Source organism: Pyrgilauda ruficollis, unplaced genomic scaffold (assembly GCF_017590135.1).
Source record: "Pyrgilauda ruficollis isolate IOZ18807 unplaced genomic scaffold, ASM1759013v1 scaffold104, whole genome shotgun sequence".
NCBI lineage: Eukaryota > Metazoa > Chordata > Aves > Passeriformes > Passeridae > Pyrgilauda > Pyrgilauda ruficollis.
The window spans coordinates 1,848,954-1,871,367 of NW_024508545.1; the positions used below are offsets into that span (position 1 = coordinate 1,848,954).

At 38.7% G+C, this 22,414-nt stretch overlaps 1 protein-coding gene across 2 annotated transcripts in view; it reads left to right on the forward strand.

Annotated features, from left to right (window-relative positions):
* The window catches only part of CUNH18orf25 (chromosome unknown C18orf25 homolog), a 44,792-nt gene that overhangs the window by 19,162 nt on the left and 3,216 nt on the right, over window positions 1-22,414 (forward strand). The window contains exons 3-4 of one of the 2 annotated variants that reach the window (XM_041469601.1): window positions 14,657-14,839; window positions 18,970-19,096. In XM_041469601.1, coding sequence (XP_041325535.1) covers window positions 14,657-14,839; window positions 18,970-19,096 — 310 coding nt within the window. Of the gene's footprint in view, window positions 1-2,492; window positions 9,234-14,656; window positions 14,840-18,969; window positions 19,097-22,414 lie in introns of those variants that run through there. The other variant, XM_041469610.1, reaches the window with a different exon arrangement.

The following is a 22,414-nucleotide window of genomic DNA, read 5'->3' on the forward strand; positions in this document are numbered from 1 at the left end:
GGCACAGTTTCCTTCCTCCTGAGAACTGTGCATAGATCTTGGATAAAGCATTTGCAAAGGATGAATTCAGAATGACAATTATAGTTAATAGGTAGGAAAAATAATTAGTCTGTTAAGAATTATTTGCTGTAAGATGCTAATTTGGAAGTGTCTGCAGCAGAATAACACAGGAACCAACCATTGCTAGTTAGAATGAAGATGAAGCATATCTTAAATTGTTATGTTGCCAGACTTACTAAATTAAATTACTTTAGATTTGGTTATTACTTAGATTGTACGTAAGAGATCCCATAGAAAGACAACATTGGGGCATTTCTTGGGTGCTGTTTTGCAAGAGGTGTTGTCATGAAAATGAGAGAGGAATCTTTGATTCTGACTCATTTGTGACCTCAAATTTCTTCTCCTTTAAGCATGGCATAATTAAAAAACTATAGTTTAAAGTTTATAGACAGAAGAGGGACCAAGTAAATAAATGCTAGAATTTTTAATATGTAAAAATGCATTTTTAGGCTTGGGGTTTCTTAAACTAAAATAAAGAGAAGACTGAATAAGGCTTGTCATAGTAGCTGCACGGGAAGCATTTAAAACATTCTTTTGCTGTTGCTGTAAATTTGAGATACTCTATGAATGATGCCTTTTAAAATTTGTATTGCAGGGCTATATATGTTTTCAATACTTTATTCAGTTTACAAAACAATTTTGTCAGCTTTGAGCATTCTAGTTCATTTTTAACTTTAAAAACCTGGGAAGATTGTCTCACTTATCAAAATCAATAGTTTTTATTTAAATTGCAATTAAAAATTAACATTACTTATTTGTATGTCTATGGAAATCAGAAAGATTCTAAGTTAGTTCCTTGAATTTAAGTTAAGATGTGGGCTAAAGACAAACAAACAGAATCATATTGGATGTTCAGTACTAGAAGTAAATGAACAGAAGAAATACTTCTTTTAGGGAGGGAAAAAAAATTGAATATACAAAAGGAGCCATATTTTAGAAAAAATGGTACCATTTTACTTAATTAATTTTGATTAAAATGCAGTTGGAGGGATGTAAATTAGTATAAAGTAAATATTTTTAGCAGAGGGTCTGAATGCTGAATTTCCAGCACGTCTGATAGGTAAACAGATGGGCAAGAAAGACTTAAAAACTACTCTTCAGAAATGAGAGAATAACCCAGGGCTTTGTTTAGCTGTTCCTGAAGGATCTGTGTATACCTCATTTAAACAGTTCCTAAAAAGAATGCAGTTTTTAAGTGATACTGCAATTTTGTATGCTCAGTGAAATCCCAATAAAGATTTAGTGCCTTAGGTTTTTATTAGTAAATGTTTACCTAGGTCATGCAATGATTTCTATCATTCTTACGGTATTTTGTATTATTCTTAAGCTAGAGGGTGCCACAAGTTTCACATTTAGATATTAAATTAGCATCTTCTGTACCCTTGTGTAGTTTAATGTGATGCTTGTCTTGTTTTGGTATTACCTTAGGTGACATTTGTCTGTTTGGATGGCATGCACATACTGTTTATTATTCCTCAAATGGATACAGAGCCTCATTTTCTTTGGGGTTTATTGCTTCCTCGATGATTCCTGAGTGAACTCTAGACTTTAAAATACAGCTTTTTGTTATTGATATGTAGAGTAAGGCTATGAGGATTGGCCTTCTCTTCTGGCTGCTGCAGTTCTTCCTGATAATCCCAAAGCCAGTCATTCCACCATCCTTTTGAAGGATAGCTGGAAGCAGAACAGTTTCCTTCCAACCATTCCCTGTTTTCTGCCTTGCCTGGGACTGGCTGTGGGAATGGTGGCTCAGCAGAGTCCTGGCTGGTGTGAGGCTGGTCAGGGCTCCGTGGCATGCAGGTTGTCCCTGTGATGGAGCTGTGTCCATCACGCCTGGCCGAGGAGGCTCTCCCCTCCTGTGTCAGCATACCAGTCACATAGCACTCATAACCCCCCCTATTTTTGTGTTTTGTGTGCTGTGTTCTTCTCATGCTGTGTGCTTCTCAAAATCAGGCCAAGAGCTTTGGGACAATTCCACCTGTGTGTAACAGCTCGTTTATGAAAGGGTCCAAGTGGGAAAGCAAAATACACATAATTACTCAGGTTTGTCAGTTAAAAAATAGCATTTTGGATTGCAGCTTAACAGAACTAAACATGTTATTGTACAATGTTTTTGACACCTTCAGTTGAATTCAAAACAAATTGCAAAGGAACTGGAGTAATTTGGTAAAAAAAGAGATCTTTGTGACAGAATTGTCTGGGACTTTGAGAATGACATATTTTTAATGCCAAAATTTCTATTATAACCTCAGTGGGTGTAAAATTTTATTATAAGAGTAATACTGTTGGTTGATATATGCTAATTCCTCACCTGTTGTGGTATCCAAGGGGCAGAATTAGAAAAGTTGTTTTCCTCAGTTAACATGCCTTAATAAACAGTATTATGTTCTTACTTAATGATGTCTTATCAAATGGCCTCAATGTCTTTAAAGCTGGCTTCAGTCGTGCTGGGGGATCTGGAGGAGCGACCAGGGAAATTCCAGGATTGCTTGACAGGGGCACCGTGTGGGATAGGAACTGCATAGGCAATGTCCTGGAAGAGGCCATGAACTGCTTTGCCGAGATGCAGAGGCAGACAGAGGAGAAATTCCGCATGTGGATAGAAAAGCTAACCCATCTTGACACGGACGAAGAAAGCAAGCAGCAACTGGAGCCCAGGGAACCTAAAATCCAACTAGTTGGCCAAAGAATCCCCCCTACCACACAGTCAGGGGCTTTCGTGCAGATGCCTGATAGCCAAGCCCTTCCTCAGCAGCCGTTTAATTCGTACGTGGGCTATCAAAATGCCGATGCCGCGCTAGAGTTTCCAGTGACTTTTAATAACAACTTTCCACCTATCTTCCCAGAGAATGGGAATATGGCAGAGCCTGATCTGAATAAATCATAAACTTAAAAAAAAAAAGAAATTAAAAAAAAAAATCTGATTTTGCAATCTTGATGTTATTTTGGATTCTGCTAAAAACGAGGTTTGCTTTTCTCTTTGTATGTGTTTGTTTTGTTTTATCTTTTGGGTTTTATTATCATGATGTTGTTTGTTTTTCTTAATTTATAGTGAATATATGTAGTTAAAAACAATCACAGTACACCCACCTGCATGTGCCAGTACACACATATAAACAAACACCTTTAAAGGTGTATGTGGGGAGCCACCCTAAGCTTTCATCACCAAACTCGGGAAAATACAATTTAGAATCCATGTCTAGATACTCCAAAAGCAGTAGGGCTGTGTTTGCTACAATAGGAGCATTCAGGGTGTTCATCCAGATGCCCTTTTTGCATGTTAAAATGTTTATATAAGGAAATAAGTTTTATATTTAAAGAGATAATGCACCCTAGAGATCCAGACTAGATACAGACCCATGACATTTCCTTGACTCTCTGTTTACTCTCAAGTTTTGCAGCTTTACCATGCCACACATTAGCTTCTTCATTTGTAGGCAGAATGAGCAAATAGGCTTACCCTAAAAATTTAGCTGTCGATAACAAGCGTGCACAGCAGATTTAATTCCTTTTTGTCTCCCATTCAGCATTTCAGTCCCTGACCAGGGTTTTTATCAGTGTCACTGCTGTGTTGCACGTGGAATATTTATGGAGGCGGCTGCCTTACCCTGTGTGCGCACACGGGCACACACGCACACGTCTCTGTGCTCGGTTTGGGTGCAGGTCATCTCCACCAATTCCAGGTGCCTGCTCTGCTCTTGCCTGGGTCTCAGTGGGAAGAGATAAGCCTCACCGAGGATGCCTCCAGGCAGTGTCTTTCTCTCCCACTTGCTGTCCCTGCCCTGGCTTATCAGCGCTCCCTGAGAGATAACTGTGGGGTGAGATGAGTCACCCCAACCTGTGCACACGGAGCAGCTCCTGCTTCCTCCTGTAAATGCAGCCCAGACACATCCTTCACGCTGGAATAAAAACAATCCTGTCTGCCCTCAGATAAGCAGCCATCAGGGGATGGGTTGAGTCTTGGCACAGGAATTTAAAGGAAGGCTTGATAAGTGAGCACCGTGGTGGTCTGATAGCTGCTGGCCTGGGTCAGACTGGACCATGCCTGAGCACCACTGAAATCATTCTTTACTTGTGATGGGGAATGCCACAGCATCAGCTCCATTTAAGTAAGGCAAAAATTTGCTGTTTTGTGGGTTCTTTTTTTGTACTAATAGTTATCCTGAATAGGCAGGCTTGAAACTGTGATGTTTAAAATAGGATTAATTTAAACTATGTATTAGAAATATTTAATTCTTATTATTGCTACACACAGGGATTTTTGGGTCACATTTCCAATAAGGCCTTCCTTCATGGGAAGTAACTTCTCTGTAGCTACCAAAAAATGTGTATTTTTAATCAGGTAGAACTTGATAGATGTTTCTAATGAAAATGAAATTAAAATTTTTACAATGGAAAATTAAAGCCTGCAGTTTAAGTAAAGAAAACACTTAGGTCTCCTTTAGCTCAGTTACTCTGCTTTTTAAACCACAGTCATTTCTTCCCTAATTATTTTAGTTTACTTTCTTTTCCTCCTGTTGGGAGTAACCACAGTATCTTCTGTAGGTCAGGCTTTTTTTACCCTCCCTGAAGTCACTGGGAGTTTTTCCATCAATTTCTTTGACAGTTTGGATCAAATCTGTAACAGGAACTCAAGAAATAGTTTTTGTTATCAGTATAATATCTACACTGGTATTTTAATATTATTCTTGTCCTAGACTGACTTTTTTTTTTTAAATATATGATGCCTTCATTAAAAAAAAATAGGTTAGAGACCTGTGTTATTTTCAGAGTATCTGTTTGAAAGACTCTGCAGGAGATAATTTTTAAGTACTGGGATAAAGTCTTTTCAGATCACCTTCATACATAATTTTGATACAAAGATTTTAATATGAACTGATTAGAAAACTCCTTGTCTGAAATTGTGTGCATTTCAGGTAGAAGTTAAACAAGTTGTTCTATGTTTGATTGCAGTTTAAAACCTTATCCTTATCTGTTAAAAAAGATCTTTCAGGGAAGAGTATTTGCTGATAAAACAACCCCCACCAAAATGGATCCTTCTGGTGTTCATAGATTATATATATATATATCTATAATATATAATATTATAGATATATATAAATCTTTTTATGAAGGTAAAAAGAGCAGAATATTTTAAAGCATGACAACTTTACAAATCTTCCCGTGCATGCAGAAGCAGCTTTTTGCAGTGACTTTATTTTAATGTGTATGTCTGTAAGCATGCCCATAGTATATTTTGTAAAATAGTATAAATGGAACAATTAGGTATTTCAGAACAAATTGTGTAAGGAGTTCAGTTGAACTTATTTATGTCTCAGACTGAAACACCTTTACATATGTATCTCATAAATGGATAGTAACTTAATAACATATGTAGCCAGTGAAATTTCTACAAATTTTCAATGTATTGGTCAGGTAGTCCTTAAAAAAGAAAAAAAAAAAGAAAAAAAAATTGAAATAATTCAGTGTATGAATAGATAAAAATTTGTGTTTGGTTACTGGAGGCAAATATTTAAACATTTTATTTTTTCCATCGCTGCTAACTTATTTTCAATGCAAACAGCTGTGAACATAAAAGAACAAGCAGAGGATGACAGAAGTTGAACATACAGACTTTAAAGCTGTACTCTTTCTAGGATAAAATTAGCTCAAGGCTTCCAGAAGACTGGGGGAGTAGTTCCTATTAGATACAACTTTAACTTAATTTTCCCACAAAGCTACCTAGTTGAAGGCTAAAAACACTTGTGCAAGATCACTGACTGTAAATTGTTTTGTAAATGGTAAATAATGTTTCCTTTCCTCACTCTTTCTTCTTTGCTCAAAACCAGAGCCAAATCTTCGGCTTTGACACAAACCCTCTCCTTTGAAATGAAAAGTGTGCTGATGTGCACAGCTGGATACTGCTCCATGAGCAGGTTTTCCACATGGGGAAGTGTTTTTGGCCTGAAACTGAGTGGGGAACCCCACCTTTCTGTAGTTCAGGTGTAGCATTGCCTGCCTGTTGGAGGATTTGCCCATAAACAGGAGCATTTCTCTTCTTGCTCTGTATTCTGAATCCAGGAGGTGCAGAGCCCTGAAGGAACCAACCTCCAGATACCAACACTAGTGATGAGTCTGTGTTTTAACTGTGTGTGACACTCTTTGGTATCTTTTTGAGAAAACAGGTTCCCAACACATAGTTTCAGATTTTATACTTTTTGCCTCCTGGGAATATTTTCACTATATTTTTATGGCATGGCTGCATTTGAGTTTGTCATGATTTCCATTATAAGCTCTTATTTTCAAAGGGCTTCGACTAGAAACCCTCAGGGAGTTAAAATTTCTTCAGATGAGATTTTAACATAAACTTTTATCTTACCCATTCTGTATCTCATGGAAACAGTCTGACTTACCTAAGACTACTTTAGGACTATTGGAAGAAAGCTCGTCTACTTTTCAACCCTGAGTTACATTTTGAATGTATGTTTATGCTGGCATCTCATCAAAGTACTTCAAAACCACCACATTTAACAAGTAGGGGAGAAATCAGTAGGAGTTTTGCACAGACATGGAGAACCACAGGTAATTTAGAGTTTCTCTAATTGCCCCAGGATTTATACTTCAGAATGGTGTAAAGAAACATTTTAGTTCCTTTAAGGAATTTTACTTACAGTGTTGGACCCACATAATAGCTTGAAAAGGTCAGATGCATCTAGTCGGGTGAGCTGGTGTAGACTGGTGTAATTCCAGGGATGGCTGTGCCAGTTTAAACCTAACCGGCCTGTTCACAGAATCATGGAATGGTTTGCGTTGGAAGGGACCTTAAAGCTCATCCAGTGCCACCCCCTGCCACGGGCAGGGACACCTTCCACTGTCCCAGGCTGCTCCAAGCCCCATCCAACCTGGCCTTGGACACTGCCAGGGGTGGGGCAGCCGCAGCTCCTCTGGTTCAGGCTCCTATATTATCCCTTTAAATATTGAATTATGTGTTTTTAATATGGCAGCTGTTCCAGCCTGAGAGCAGTGGAGCACCTGCACAACTCTGGAGTTGGAATTTAGCAGCAGGTGAAACGTAGTGGTTTGGGTTTTATGCTTTTTTGTGCAAGTGCACAAGAAGTAAGCCTTTATATAAAGGCTCAGTTTAAATTTCACTAAATGTCAAACTGACATTGCAGTAAAAGGATTTCCTTCTAGGATCAGTCCCTTTTTAGGAGTTCCTGGAAGTCCAGGGGCTTTCAGGCTTGTCTGCAGGTTCTTCCCAAGGCATTCATGCTCCTTTCAGTGGGGTTTGATGAGGAAGGTCTTTAGCGATAAATATCTGAATGGTCAGGTTTTATTTAGGAAAAAAAAATTAACATACAATATAAAATAAACTCATGTCAATGAAACTTTTTTCAGATTTTCTATTGCAAAAATAACAGTGCAGGGAAAAAAAAAAGAGTCAAAATGTGAAACTTTTAGTGTCATTTTTAACAGTACTAGGACAAAATAATTCAGGCAGAAATACACATCTATTTTTTTAAGCATAGTGTCTTTTAGTGTTTGTGCAGGATTGTTGGGTTATTTTATCTGAGCTGCTAGGGTAAAGACTGAAAAACCAATCTTAACTTCAATGAAACAGGATCATATTTGGCAGTTATATTACAAATTGGAACATATTTATTATCACAGTTTCCTCTTTTAATATATTTTGTCTCTTTCTATATCCACATACTGTATGTGGATAAATTTATAAATAATATTTCAAGGGCATTAAGAAATTAAACTTTAGTCCCATTGATAGTAGTAGAAATTTTCTACTGGTTTTAATGGGGCTGGCATTTAAGCTCATTAAAAATTGAATTTATTTTGCAGTTTTTTTGTCCAGAGAATCCTCCAACTGACCATGAGGCGAGCCTTTGCCTGTGAGGGTGTGTAATTCAGGCCAGTTGGGTAAATGTTTTTAAAATAATGGGGGTCTGCACTGTGACCACTGCAGTTACATGTGTTAGAACAAATGCACTGTGTGATTGGTGCTGTAGAAGCCAAAATAATCAGGCTGATTGATAGAGATGGACAGTACCTTGCAAAAGATGAAGCCAGAAGTTGGTATTCTCACAAATTTCATTAATCCCTTGGTGTTAGGTCAGCAAAATGAAGGCACATGGAAAAATAGGCTTATTAAGTTAGCAGGGATTTCAAGTGCAGAGCGATGGAGCAGGGGATTAGTCTGCACCGTCAGAGGCTGTATCAGTCCTGCCATGGAAAGGTGCAGTTTGTGCTGGGGAAAGTGTCATATTTTCTGCAGGGGTGCATGTTTTCTGCCTTCTCCTAATGGAAGTTGTGTTAACACAGGGAATTATTTACTTTTGTTAACTATCATGGTTACGTAAGGATGTGATGGTTTCCAAAACCCTCCTGAGACACTTCTCTAAGTAAAACTGGGGAAGAGACCTGGTTGATGTACCTGCTGCCATAATTATTGCATTGTTAGGCAGCATCACAGAAAATAACTCCTGCAGTGAGATACAAAGTGAATTCCACTTCCCAGTCTTCTCAATTCATAGCCATATTCCATGTGCCTTTGCTTAACACTCAGTGAAAAATGCTTTGTTATCTTCAGTCATAATTTGCTAAATTAAATCCAAGATATTTTCCATCCAGTCATCAAAAAGCCTGAAAGTATGAATGTTGTTCAGCAAGACTTGAATTTTTGGGATTTCTTTTCTTATGCTATATTAAAAAGTATTCAGTCTGAGAACAGATAATAATTTGATCATGTTGTTTTGATTTTGTTTTATCATTATGGTTCAAAGAAACACCAAACAGAAAAGCTTTACTGTGTGAAACAAAGGAAAGTGTCAGGAAAGTGGATTCACTGATAAAGTTCACTTTATGATTTTAGAGAGAATGTTGTTACACTGCTATTGTTTTTTATTGTATTTACAATGTATTATTTGCTTAACCCTGTAAATTTTGAAATGTAACTACTGTAACCTGGAATAAATAAATAAACCTAAATAGCAATGAAGTGTTCCATGTTGCTAAACAACACAAAAAAGCACAAATCTCCAGCTCCCACTTCCCTTCGGGAATTGTTTGACAGTTCAGGTACTTAGTGACATTTGAGCTGCACATAGTTTTGAAATAGAAGGTCTGGGTCATGTTTTAATTAGTACCAGGTTTGTATTGCTTATCTGAAACAAAAAGGCTGTAGTTTTGTGTATCACTATATTATTTCAGTTGTGGTCACCTGACCTTAAAATCTGTATAGATAATAAAGTCCATTTTATGTTTTGTGTAATCTGGAAGTAAGTGGGAGTTATCTCTTAAATTTAAGCAGCCAGTGTAAAAGAGGGTGTTCTTAGGTCTTTCATTATTTTAAAACATCTCATTGTTCTCATTTGTTCCATAGAAATAAATTCAGTTAGAGTAGTGAGGCTGAGGCCATCAGTGCCCACGTTCACAGCCAAGAGGTGGAGGTGAGGCTGGCAGAGGCTGTGTCTCCCAGGGCTCTGTAGCCATTTTAGCATTTGCACCTTTCCCAAAAGCATTCCTAAGCACTGCTTCTAAAGTCCTCAAACATTCAGCAGTTAAAAATAGCCCAGTAATTGGAGGGAAACGTTGTTTTCAGCTGGGTTGAGCTCCTCTGCTCCTTAGCCTTGAGCAAGCTGCAGGCTGCTGCCTGCCTCAGTTTCCCTCGTGGACAAAGGAGGTTAATAACCACCTCGGAGTTTTCTGGGATATAATGGAGAGCTTTTTGTAAGAACAAAGTGCTGTAATTATTGTTGCTTTTATTACTGTACTGGTCTTTGTGTCTTAAAACTTGGGGTGATATTCACATGTAAATATGACTCCCTGTCTCTTCCTTGCAGGGACACATGGCTCTAGAGGGCAGCTCAGAACACCAAAATTAGGCTTTTAATTTTGGATTTATTTTAATCGGGATAGTCCTCTGGAGATTTCAGGTTTTTTTCCTCTACTTATAGAGGAAATGTAGCAAATTTAAAATCCCATTCTTGAGGCTGGAATTCTTCTTGTGAAACTGGAGTACTGTGAAATTGAGGTACTTGGGCTGAAGTGGTGTCCAAGCTTTTTCTGTTTGCTGGGGAAGGAGAGGAGATGGTGTTCTTGATGCTCCAAGCTGCAATTTCCAGGCTGAGCTTATCTGACTCTGAACTTCCTCTCTCTGGCTGCAGTGGGAAGGAGTTTAGGTGATCAGCTCTGCTCAGCATGCCTAAATGTAAGAAAGGTGAAGAGAAATAATGATTTGTAATCATAGAATGGTTTGAGTGGAAAGAGACCTTAAGGCTCATCCCATTCCATCCCCAACCATGGGCAGGGACACCTTCCACTCTCCCAGGTGGCTTCAAGCCCCATTCTTGGGCACTGCCAGGGATCCAGGGGCAGCCACAGCTGCTCTGGGCACGCTGGGCCAGGGCCTGCCCACCCTGCCAGCCAGCAATTCCTGCCCAAGATGCCAAAATCTGTGCCTGCCCTGTGGCAGTGGCAGCCATTGCCTGTGTGCTGTCCCTGCAGGCCTTGTCCCCAGTCCCTGTGCAGCTCTCCTGGAGCCCCTGGAGGCCCTGGCAGGGGCTCTGGGGTGTCCCTGGAGTCCGAACACCCACAGGTCTCTCAGCCTGTCTCCACAAATTTCAAGGACTTATTTCCCCACTGAGGTTCTGCCAGCTGATATCTTGTGTTTCCTCTGCAATGATAAACAGCCCGTGCAGTGTAAAGGGACAGTGCTTCTTATGGAATGGCTGCTTTTTACCTACAGCTGAAATTTTATGCTTGAGTTCCCCCTTTTGCTTGTGCTGCCATTATAATGAAGTAAGGGATAATAGGCGTGTGGATCTTACAGCATGGGTTAGGCTGCTGAGTGTTGAGATGTGGCACTAAGAAAAGTGAGGGAGCAGGTAGCAGATGAGAAGTGATTTAATTTTCTGTGTTGCAAGTTTAACATGGGAATTGGTATGTGTAGACCTGGATTTTTGTGCATGTGACTTCTGATTCAGTTGTTCTGAGTGGAATTATTTGTGATGAGCTGTTTAAATTAAGGGAGAGTTGGACACTTGGAATTGCTGTCCCCGTGATGACCTCTGCCTCTGAATTCTTTGGGGAAGAGAAAAAGAAAGCAGGCTTTCCCTCCCCCCTTATAGCATTAAATGTCAACAGCTATATTTTGCTGCTGGTACTTATTAACTTTCAGCCTTGCCTTTTCCAAGCATTTATTGCTTTAGAAATGAATTAATGCTTGTCACTTCAAGCATTAATGTACTTCTTCCAGCTACCTTGGGTTCTCAAAAGATGTAATTTTTCTAAAGTAGATAGTTTAAATTACTGACCAGGGAACCTCCTGACTATTCTACATTAAGTCTTGTTCTGGCATGGTTTGTCTTGATGTCTGTTTTTTAACCTTTTGAAATCCTTTTAGGGTCAGTAATTATGTGTAGTGTCTCTATTACAAAGAAAAGATGATGAATTACACCTATGGTTGTAGTTAATCCTTTTTACTTTTTCAACCTGAAAGCATTTTTTCACTTTATTTCCTAGCTGAAGCCAATTGTCATTATTTCTTGGTACAATACATTCACTTTGCATCACATCACTGGATGATCATGTACTTTGCTAGGGAAGTATTATTTATTTCCAGATTTAACCACTCCTGTCCCTTCCATGCAGCACTGAAAAGGAAACAGCTTTTGGGAACAGAGGATTTTTAGAAGATTTTTTTTTTAATATGCCTTCAACTGCAACTCCCATCTGCTTGTTGTTGCCTGCAACTTCTTCATTGTTTGGTTTTGTGTGGTTTTTGTTGACTTTTTTTTTTTTTAAACACATGTGAGCATTTATGCTTATTTATTTTTTTTGTAAATATGGGGAATCTGAGGATTTGTTGCAGCTTGGTGGCCATTATCTTGGCTGTGTTAGTCATCTGCTGGTGATAGGTGTGGATAAACCTGGTGTTGGGGGCCTTTCCTAATTTCCAGATCTGATCCTGAAAGGCAAGGCTGAGAAATACAAAAATAGATCTCTGCTGTGATTGCTTTGTAAATAGGCAGTTTGTTTGGGGTTCTTTTTTCCAGATTGTTAAATTGGTGGCTATTACCCTGACAAATATAATTACAGTGTGTAAATTATATTGAAAATATTTTTGTCTGTTTGATGTATACTGAATTTAAGCTAAGTTATAAGGTGTGCTCTTTGGAAGTGTGGAAGATACAAGAGTGGAGCTACAGATAACAAGTTTATGCTTGTATTTCCTACTGATGAAGACTTTCACACAAGTTATTTCTATGGGTAGGTGATGAGAATATCACTCTGCATGTATATACATTTATTATACATTTTTGCATGATTATACATGTAGGAGTGGTACAATTTTGACTTGAGACTATTGGTGCCTTTTGTCCAAATACACTTTTACTTGTGTAGACACGTCTATCTAAAAATCAAATTTTGCTTCTGCTTTTGGAGGTCTGAAGCAAGAGAAACAAAGGCCTGAAGGAACAGTCCCAAGCTCCTGAAATCTTAGATAACCTGTTGAAAAAATGGTCAAATAGTCAATATTGTACTTGACCCTCGTATCTTCTGCACTCGACTGTTTATTTTTACAGCTCACATTATATATGTTCACGCTGAACTCTGATGATAAGACTGAAAGAAAACATGCCTCCCATGATTCAGTCCAGCCCTAACTTCTGCATGTAATTTAATCATCAGCTGTCACAAATAATTAACTGAACATCAGCCAGCTTAATTCTGAACTCAGTATTCCATTATTTTGTAATTGCCTTTTAGAAAGACAAAGATTGCCTTCCAGTTAATTATCAGGAATTCTGTTCCAGTCATAATCATCAGCGTTTCATGTTGCGAACAGTTTGGTCTTTAATACATTGGCATTTAACTACTCATTTATTTTTGTTGGGTCTGTTTTAAGTTTGTAATGTAACATTGTTCCATGGAATTGTTGTTTTGGAGGCAGGTCTGAGCCGAAATATTTTGCGAATTTCTTCATACCTTGTTGCAAAACTGATCTTTAGTACGACTTAAGCAAAATGTCACTCTCTGATGAACTGTGTTGCTAATCACAAAGTACGGGTTTCTGAAAATAGTCAGTTGAGTTTTATTTCAGGCACCAAGTTTCTAAAAAACACCCCCTCCAAAAAAGCCCCCAAAACCAAAATTCGCTCTAAAAACCTCAGAAGAACAGCTTTTCAGAGGAGTAAATTTGAAACTTCTAGTTCATCCTGTTCTTTCTGTCTTTAACAGCCACTCAAAACTCTAAAAAGAAACCAGTTTTTTCTAAGGCTTTTCATTTTATTCTTTATCACTTTAAAATATTTCATTAGTCATTTTGTAACTCTGAAAGTCCTGTCTTCCTGAACACATTCTTAGTTTATGATTATTTTATATTATCCCATACAAGTTGTACCCTCCATGTATCACACCCATAACAAAAGGTCCTGTAGATGCTCAGTGCAGAACTCCAAGAACCTCCTTGGAGTTAAAGAACTGCAAAGATGCTGAGCTTTGGCCCAGCCTGTGTTTGTGTCTCATGGTCATTTGTGTGGATGAAGCCTTGGTCCAAAGAAAGTTTTGATCCTCTCATTTGGGGAGGGGAAGCTCCAACCACTTTCATCCATGCTGAATCAGTCAGTGAGCTGCAGATGGGGCAAGGCATTTGAGCTAAAACACTCACATCCTCTCAGAATTGCATTATTTACCCATTCTCCCTGCTTCCACATCAATCTTTGTCTTGAATTTGCCTGTTTTTTTCCTGATCCTCTTCTGTTTCTAGCATGCTTTCCAGTTATAAGTTATTTTCATTCATCACAAAGAATTTAGTTGGTCCTAACAAAACAGATCAAAAATAGTTTTTTGCTATTCTTCAAGGACAGATTTCAGAATCATGTAAGAAGTTTTATCTCCCTCTTTCTCTTTCATTATGGTGGCTAAAAATTCATATGATAATCATGCTGAATGAAAAGCATATTTATCACTGCACAATATAATTTTATTTTTTGTTATTTTGATCTTAAAAAAACCCCAACAAACACCACCAAAAAACATTGCAATTTTGAAAAATCCCCCTGCTCTTGACAGGTGAATGTTCTGAAAAGAAAGTTGCCTAATATTAAATTCATTGTTACTGGATCAGTTTTATGAGAAAGTTAGTTTTATTCAATCAACCCTATAATAATGTAAGCTGTCACTTGACTTCTGTAAAATTCTCTAGATAAATATCTTGTCTGCCCAATTTAATGTCCTGTGATTTTTTTTTATTTTTTATTTTAAACTGGAGATTTTATCCTTTAAAGATTGTAAATGTAACATTGTCAGATATGGAGATGTTTATGTGTTAATGTAAAAGACAGTGCACAAATAACCAATACTCTGATAAACGTGTGTTTCTGACACTTGTGTTTTCTGTGTATGCAAAGGTCAAAATGTCTCTGTAATCTCAGGCTATGTTCATTAACTGAAATTCAATAATTCCTACAATCTACCACTATGTAACTTTAAGAGCTTCATGTAGGATGTTGCATTAATCCTTAAACAAATTATTTGTACTTTTTGAGGTGTCTTTCATTCTGTGCTGGTTTCTAACCTGTGTTGCTTTTCTCCCCTGCAGATGGACCCCCTGTTGTGGCTCACTATGATATATCAGACACAAACTCAGACCCAGAAGTGGTAAATGTGGACAATCTGTTGGCAGCTGCAGTAGTTCAAGAGCACAGTAATTCTTTAGGAAATCAAGACTCAGGATCTGCCTGGAGAACCAGAGGGCTGCTGAATGAAATGAGTGCTGATACAGGTTTGTTTCAATTCTCTGACATCTGTGCCTGCGTTGCAGTTGGTGGGTCTCCCTTCCTTGCTTTCAGTGTTTTTATAGTTTATACAGCTGTAAAAGCTCCCTATGTGGATTTTGTGAGAGAACAGGACAGGTGCTTATTAAAAAGGTCTGACATTTACTCCAAAATACAAGTGATAAAAATTGACAAATATTCCTGCAATATATTTTTGACATTAATTTTCTTAACTGCTTTTCTCCTTCTTCTTTTCCTTCTAATTACTACAGAGAACTTAGATCTGGGGTTTTGGTGGTGGTTTTTTTTAAAATGAAAGTGACCTAATCTTGTTACTGAATGATTGGTTATGACAACCCATGCCACCAGCTAGGCAATTGGTCCTAATCTCATTTTCAGGACTGGGATTGCCTGTGTATGTTGGGTTTTTTTTTGGGTTGGTTTTTTTTTTTTTTTTTTTTTTTTTTGTTTTTTTTTTTTTTTTTTCCTTTAAAATGAAAACATTAATTCTTCCCCTATTCCATCTGCATTTCCGATACCCCTTAGAAAATTAGACAGTATTGGATGTTGTCAGGGATCATATTCTATCAGCTTCATCCCACAGCTTTTTATGCCAAAATTTTACTTCCCTTCCACTCCTTTTCTTACCCCCATGTTAGGATTTCAGGCTGCATTAGACACATAAGTCTTTCCTGGTGGTGCACAGCAGGTTTGTGTTTCATTCTCTTTCCCTTGGGTCTCCTGCCACAGGGCACCCACGTGGGGAGGGTTGTGGTGGCTCTGAGCTGCTTTTCACTGTCTCTAAGGCTTAAAGAAACACAATTAGGTGGTGCTTTGTAAAGAGATGCTCCATTATTATGGAGTCTACAAGTGCACAATTTGAGTATGAGAATCTCTGTGCATTATTTTCACTGTGGTCCATGGCTGGATGTTTTTTCCAGCCTTTTTGAAGCTTGCCTTTGTTTTCCAAGCTCACTGCTATTTTTTGCAGGACAGCAGCTGACTGATAGCTATTTGACCCCTAGCAATCCCAGTCCTTTATTAAGGGATTTATTAAACAATTAGAACAGCTGAAATCACCTGTATTACATAGCACTAATGGATAAGTACACCAATTGAATATAAGGAAATAAAAAGTAATGTTTCTTACCAAGCTTTCTTCCACTTTTCTCTTAAAATGCTGCAGTGCAGGTAGGATTTTTTTTTTTCCTTCCTCCACGTATATCCAAGGGGACTTGCAGGTAAAAGAAAACTGGAAACATCAAGAGATTTCTTCATCCCTAGGAAGGTTCATATGGATTTGGTCCATAGCTATGGCTATGTCAGCAGCTAAAAGGATGAATCTCTGTTTGCTCCTGCATTCACCTTACCCTGCAGCCTCAGTACACATCTGACTGCCCCTTTGCCAGTGCTGGCCTTTTCCTGCCAGCTCTAGGGTTGCACATTGGGAAAGCAGAATTTTCAAATCTTGCATCTGGTTCACAAGTGTAATCTTCAGCCAGCATCTTGTTTAGCAGACTTTAAAGAATGTGTTTCCATGGGAAAATATAGCCACATAAGCAGCTCTATCAAAGTGAAAAATCTTATTACACTATCACATCTTTGTGCATGGGCAAATATTTGGGTCTCTTTTGCAAGCCCTGGTGGCATAGGGCAAACAAAACATCACTTTGGGCGTCATCCTAGTGTTCATGCAAAGAAATTAACTGCGTGGGTATGTTATTAGGCATGAAATTTGTATGGCCAGAGGTGTAAATCTGTCTGTCTGTGCTATAATCCTGATTAACACTCAGCTACTCTTGCAGTATGGTTAACACTCAGCTACTCTGCTAATCATGGTTTTGCTACTGCTAATTATCTTTTTGTTGTCTGAACTTAAAGCTATGGTAATATGTGGAAGCTCTTTTAGGACTCCAGTTTATACGTGTGGGGATACTTTTTGGGGCTATTTAGAAGCTGGTCTGCTTTGCTCCTTTGCCAGACATTACCCTGACAAGATAATGTAGGGTGGTTAGGCAATAAAACAATAGATATTGTATTAATAGATATTTTATTATATTATATAATATTATGGCCATGCCATTCCACCCCCTGCCCTGGTCAGGGACATCTTCCAGTATCCCAGATTGCTCCAAGCTCCATCCTTGAACACTTCCAGGGATCCAGGGGCAGCCACAGCTTCTCTGGGCACCCTGTGCCAGGGCCTGCCCACCCTCATGGGGAAGAATTTCTCCCCAGTGTCTAATCCAGCCCTGCCCTCTGGCAATGTGAAGCCCCTGGCAAGTGAATTAAAGTCTCTGAGCACTTTAATTTCATGTTTCACAGTCTGCCCAGCCACTTGAAGAAACACCCATGACCATTTTTGGGCTTTCTGGCAGTCAATGATGTTTGCCAATAAATGTTCAGCTCAACTGCAGTGCTGGGAAGAAACTGTCTGGGCTATTAATTTGTTTTAAGTTCAGCTGACCAATATTTTTTTGTCTTGTGAGGTGGAAATTCCTTCTTCAGTACCTGATACCACATGTGTTTCCTTCCCTTGCTAACCCTGATCCAGTCACCAAGGGTCTTAGCTTTCCAAAAATGGAACATACAGCACAAGAGCTGCACAGGGACTGGGGACAAGGCCTGCAGGGACAGCACACAGGCAATGGCTGCCACTGCCACAGGGCAGGCACAGATTTTGGGATCTTGGGCAGGAATTGCTGGCTGGCAGGGTGGGCAGGCCCTGGCCCAGGGTGCCCAGAGCAGCTGTGGCTGCCCCTGGATCCCTGGCAGTGTCCAAGGCCAGGCTGGATGGGGCTTGGAGCAGCCTGGGACAGTGGAAGGTGTCCCTGCCCATGGCTGGGGGTGGCACTGGATGAGCTTTAAGGTCCCTTTCAGCTCAAACCATTCTATGATTCTATTTGTTTGCATCTTTCCCACATACTTTAAGCAGTCATTGGAAAGTTTCCCTGGCACTTGTTTCAAGTTTAATTTCTTCTGTTTCCTTTTAATGTCCCTGGGGTATAATCAGTTCTGCTTGTTCACACACCTTTGAAATCCTGTGGATCATTATTGCTTCTCCTCCTCCTCTCATCTTTGAGGAGGTGTCCACTCAGACTAGATACACATAAAATACTCACCTACTCTCAAATTTCCTGCTCAACAAATGACTCTTCCCCTGTGTAATACAGCTGACCAAGTGGTTTTTCAGTAGCAGGTAGTATCAGCTACTTCAAGGCTGCCCAGCATCCCTCAGGCTAATGACAGAGACAGTGGAATTAATAATTTTCTCTTTTTTCGGCGGGGGGAAGAGTAGAAGTTATATCTTTTAATTAACTGATTTTTCAAGAAATCTATTTTCTGTGGAAGAAATAATAATTTCGGCTGCTTTGTGTTTCCCATGTATTATCCTGTATGACTCAAGACATTCACTAATTGGGGTGAAGAACCTTCTTAGCAGCACTTGGCAAAAAAGGCAAAAATGTGCCACACTTGCTGTGAGTATTTAGAGAGGGCTTGTGGTTTGACTGACTGACAAACTGGATATCATGAGGAACTGTAATGAAAAAACAGCCCTGCTGCATATGGGACTTAAGTAAACCACTTTTTCTTTTCAAGTATTTGTAATAATGTTAGAGCAGATATATGGAGCAGCACTGCCAGAAACTGATGGGTTTGCTGTGATTTTTGCTGACCAGTTTCCCCTAGTTTTTTGTTTAAAGAAATTAAATCAATTTTCCTTGATGTTTCTGGGATGGGATGTTTCTGTCCTGTCTATAGGCATTTTTTTCCTATATTATCATTGTATTTGCTTAGATTGTTTTGTTTCTTAATGTTACAGAGGTTTAGAGACAATCTGACTCTTACCACTGTCATAACATTTCAGCTGGAAATTCTGGTTGTTCTTGGTGCAACAGTCAGGCTTTGTTCACATTTGTGTGACAGCACCATCACCAGAGCTACTGACACTGGCTAAATCTAGTGCTTTTCCTGTATCAGGCCATGAATTGTGAGTTAAAAAACTTGGTCTAATGAGATTTTCTAATCTTAGTATTGTTTCAGTTTTTTGTTAGGTTGTGAAACTCCTTTTCCAGCTGATTTCTGAGTCATGTGAGCTGTTAAACACTGTCTGTATTCCCATTGTCCCCGTCTCTAGGTCGTTTGGATCCAGGTTTCCTTGCAGGTGACAAAACCTCTTGTGGCAATGCCCAGGCCAATGAAGAAATTAGCATTGCCTCTTCTGATAGCGAAGTAGAGATTGTTGGAGTTCAGGAACATGCCAGGTATGAATTATTTTTTCTTGCTCTAATATTACTTTCATTTTATCAGAATGTCTATATTATCAAAATCAATAAAGAAAGAACTTCACTTCTCTAGTTACCCATCCATGAGTAATGCCCAAAAGGTAGCAAATGTTGGGGGTTTTTTTCTGTTTTGCTGGTCATGGTGGTGTCAGAATGTGTTTTTCTTTAGAAAGTGACCAACTTGATTGTTATTAAAGATTAAAGTTTTGTTTCAATATCAAACATTAACTGGCTAAAGATGTGTAGCATAAAAATACCAAATATTGAGATACTAAGTGTACATACATCAGAAATTCAGATTTTAAAGGAATACATCAAGATAGGAATAACTAAGTGAAAATCTTTGAGTGGGTTCTTATTTCCTTTCAAAATATTAAGATTTTTTTATCAGCTTTCACTTTATTTAATTAATCAGTAGGGGTAAAAATGCTGTAATTTTTTCAATGGCTAATGTAGTAAGATATCCCCTTTAGGCTGAAAATCACATAATTTTGAATCTTGGGTTTATTTCAAGATTCAAGAGAGGTCAAAGTAGATGAGGGTGAGGGTGCCAGAGGTTTCTCTCTCAGTCAGAAACCTGTGCAGCTGTTCTTCTTGGTAGGTTTTTTTTTTAATGTTACTCTTAATTTTTAGTCTGTGGTCTTTCCTTGGCTTAAAATATTATGAAACAGTTCAACAAAACTGACATTTTCTAATAGTGTGGAGTGTGAATTCAATGGAATAAAACCAAGTCAAAACAGTACATAGACAAGCGCCTTCCAAAATTTTCTGCTGCCTAGTGGATGCTTGGAGGCAGAAAAGGGGTGTGAGGAACACAGAAGAGTTCCTTGTCCCTTCACTGTATCTTTCTTAGATAGAAGAAGGAAGAAAGAAAGTGTTCAGGACCCAATTTCCCAGGCAGGAAACTTCAGGATAATGTGGGCACAGCCCCGTGCTGTTGGATGTAGAAAAAAAGGAAATTCCAGATCCAGAAAGGGAATTTAATCTTAGCTTTTAGAACAGTGAGAAAGTCCTTGCATGGCCAACATTTTAGGAAGATGGTGGTTCCTTAGGAAGCAGCTCTCCTGGCTGTTTGTGCAGCAGAGCCCAGGGCTTTGTGCTGATGGTGAGAGGTGTGGATTCACCCTCCAGCACAGGCTGCTGTAAATCTGTGCAGCACACACAGGACCCTTGTGCCTCTGTCCCCTCTTTGAAAGCTTTCCATGCTGCTGCCTCGATAGTATTCACTCTCTGTGGGAATGGAAACATGAGCTAAATGCAGAGTTGCTGTTTAAAATGAGTTTTAGTAGATAAAAACTGAAATACTTCCAGCAAATCAGACTAAAAGCACTGTCCTGTTCTTTCTTTTGTTCCTGTACCCATCTCCTGCAGACCAGTGTTTACTGTCTCCCTTGAATACTCACTCACACATTTCAGTTGTTTGAATCCTATTTAGAGCTTTATTTCTCCTGCAGGTCTAGGCTTGCAGTTATGAAGTATTGATGGGCTTCTGGCAGGGTTGTCATTTGAACAAAAGTTAGGTTTATGATCAGTATTTCCTGCATGCTTAGTTAGTGTGGTGTTTGGATCCTGGTTTTTATCATGCTCCCTATTCCGTGTCATTGTTGGGCTGGTGTGAGTTGTGACGTCCTGGAATTTGTCCATTGTTTGTAGTTCTTCAGATTCTGAGTGAATTGGTGCTGTTTCTCATCGTTGGGATATTCCTTTGCATTTACTAAGGTCACCAAATCATATTTTTCAGTTTGTTAAATATTTCACTGGCATAATTTTTTTTAAATCATGCATGCATATAAACCAGTTTTCCTCTGGTTTTTTTCCAGGAGTTTTTGGGGATTTTTTATTGCCTTTACTTGGTAGCTTCCCTTAGCTGTAGATTGGAAGCATATTCTGAGCTCATGTTTGACTCAGTGTTTTGCTGTTGGCTGCTTGTGTGACTAGTTTAAGGATAAACACTTTTATCTTTCAGAGGTATCTTTTTTTGTGAGATAATTTGTGGCTTGTTTTCATAATCTTCGGGAAGAAAAGTTAGTTTTAGCTTTGCCTAAACACTGAGGACTATTCTCAGAATGGTGCACCACAGTCCCTGAGACCAAACATCATATTTAATTTGCTCTGCCTACAAGCTTTTCTTGCCAGTTAAGCTTAAAAATACTTCTCTTTAAAAGAAAGATTTAAAAGAAAGAAATCCCATACATTTGTTAGACTTCCAGAGTCTTATTGCTAATTCCTTGTAGACATATACTTTAAGTATGTGTTTTTATGACAGAAGAAGTAATAAAAGAGCCATTCTGAACATCACATCTAAACCTAAGCAGCGTATCTGAGAAGGCAATGAGACATTTATATTCAGAGAAGTTACAGCTCAGAGAATGAGACTTTTCATTCTATTTCGTGAAACTCCAACCAGAGCCAAGAGAGCTGAGCATAACCTAAGTAGTTTTGGAGAAAATAAATAGCACAGACTTAAATTGGAATAAATAAAATGTAAATGTCAGGGATATTTGATCAGTGCAGGAAATTGGAGTTCCTGAAATACACGTGCCTTCACAAAGAAATGGGAAAAGGTTACCCCAGCAGCCAGAGCACCTCGTGTTTATCCATGCAGCCAGAAGGAGCTACAGCCACTACCAGTGCTTACAAGAGCAAAACAATTTTTGGAGCACTAGGTATCAAGTTTTATTAGTGCCTGTGCAGGATTTACAGCTGGAAATGGAGTGATCATCCTAAAGCCTCTAATAAATTCCTGTCATCACTTCATCATGCACAAAATTATTCTACCTTTCATTTTGCATTTATTTTTTCTAATTGCTCTTAACCTGAGCTTCATTTGTCATGTATCTACTATGGATGTAATAGGTAAAAATGCTGTGTGAAAGGTACCTGTGTATTGTGCTTCAGCAGGGCACTGGAGCCTTATCTTCAAATACACCTTTTAGTCTCATTGGCTGCAGTCACTTAAAGCTTAAATGTTTTGCTGAAGTGGGGCTGAGCTGTTGTCAGTGAGCATTTCCCAGCATGTTTGTAATTTTCAGTTAAAAAGACCAAAACAAAAAAAGTCAGACATAACGACTGTAATAACATAATTAGCAAGATCTCTTTTGCAATTATTGTAATGAAAGTATCATTACCTCCTTGTTTTAATATGGCTTTGATTTAATATTGCAGTATAGCTTTTCATTTTCTCTTAGGCAGCCTCACTTGAGATTTTTCTATTTTTAGAAAGTTCTGTGGGTAAAGCTGCATCATGTATGGTACTACACATGGTGGGGCAGGCTTCCTCAAGATCCTTGGGATCCA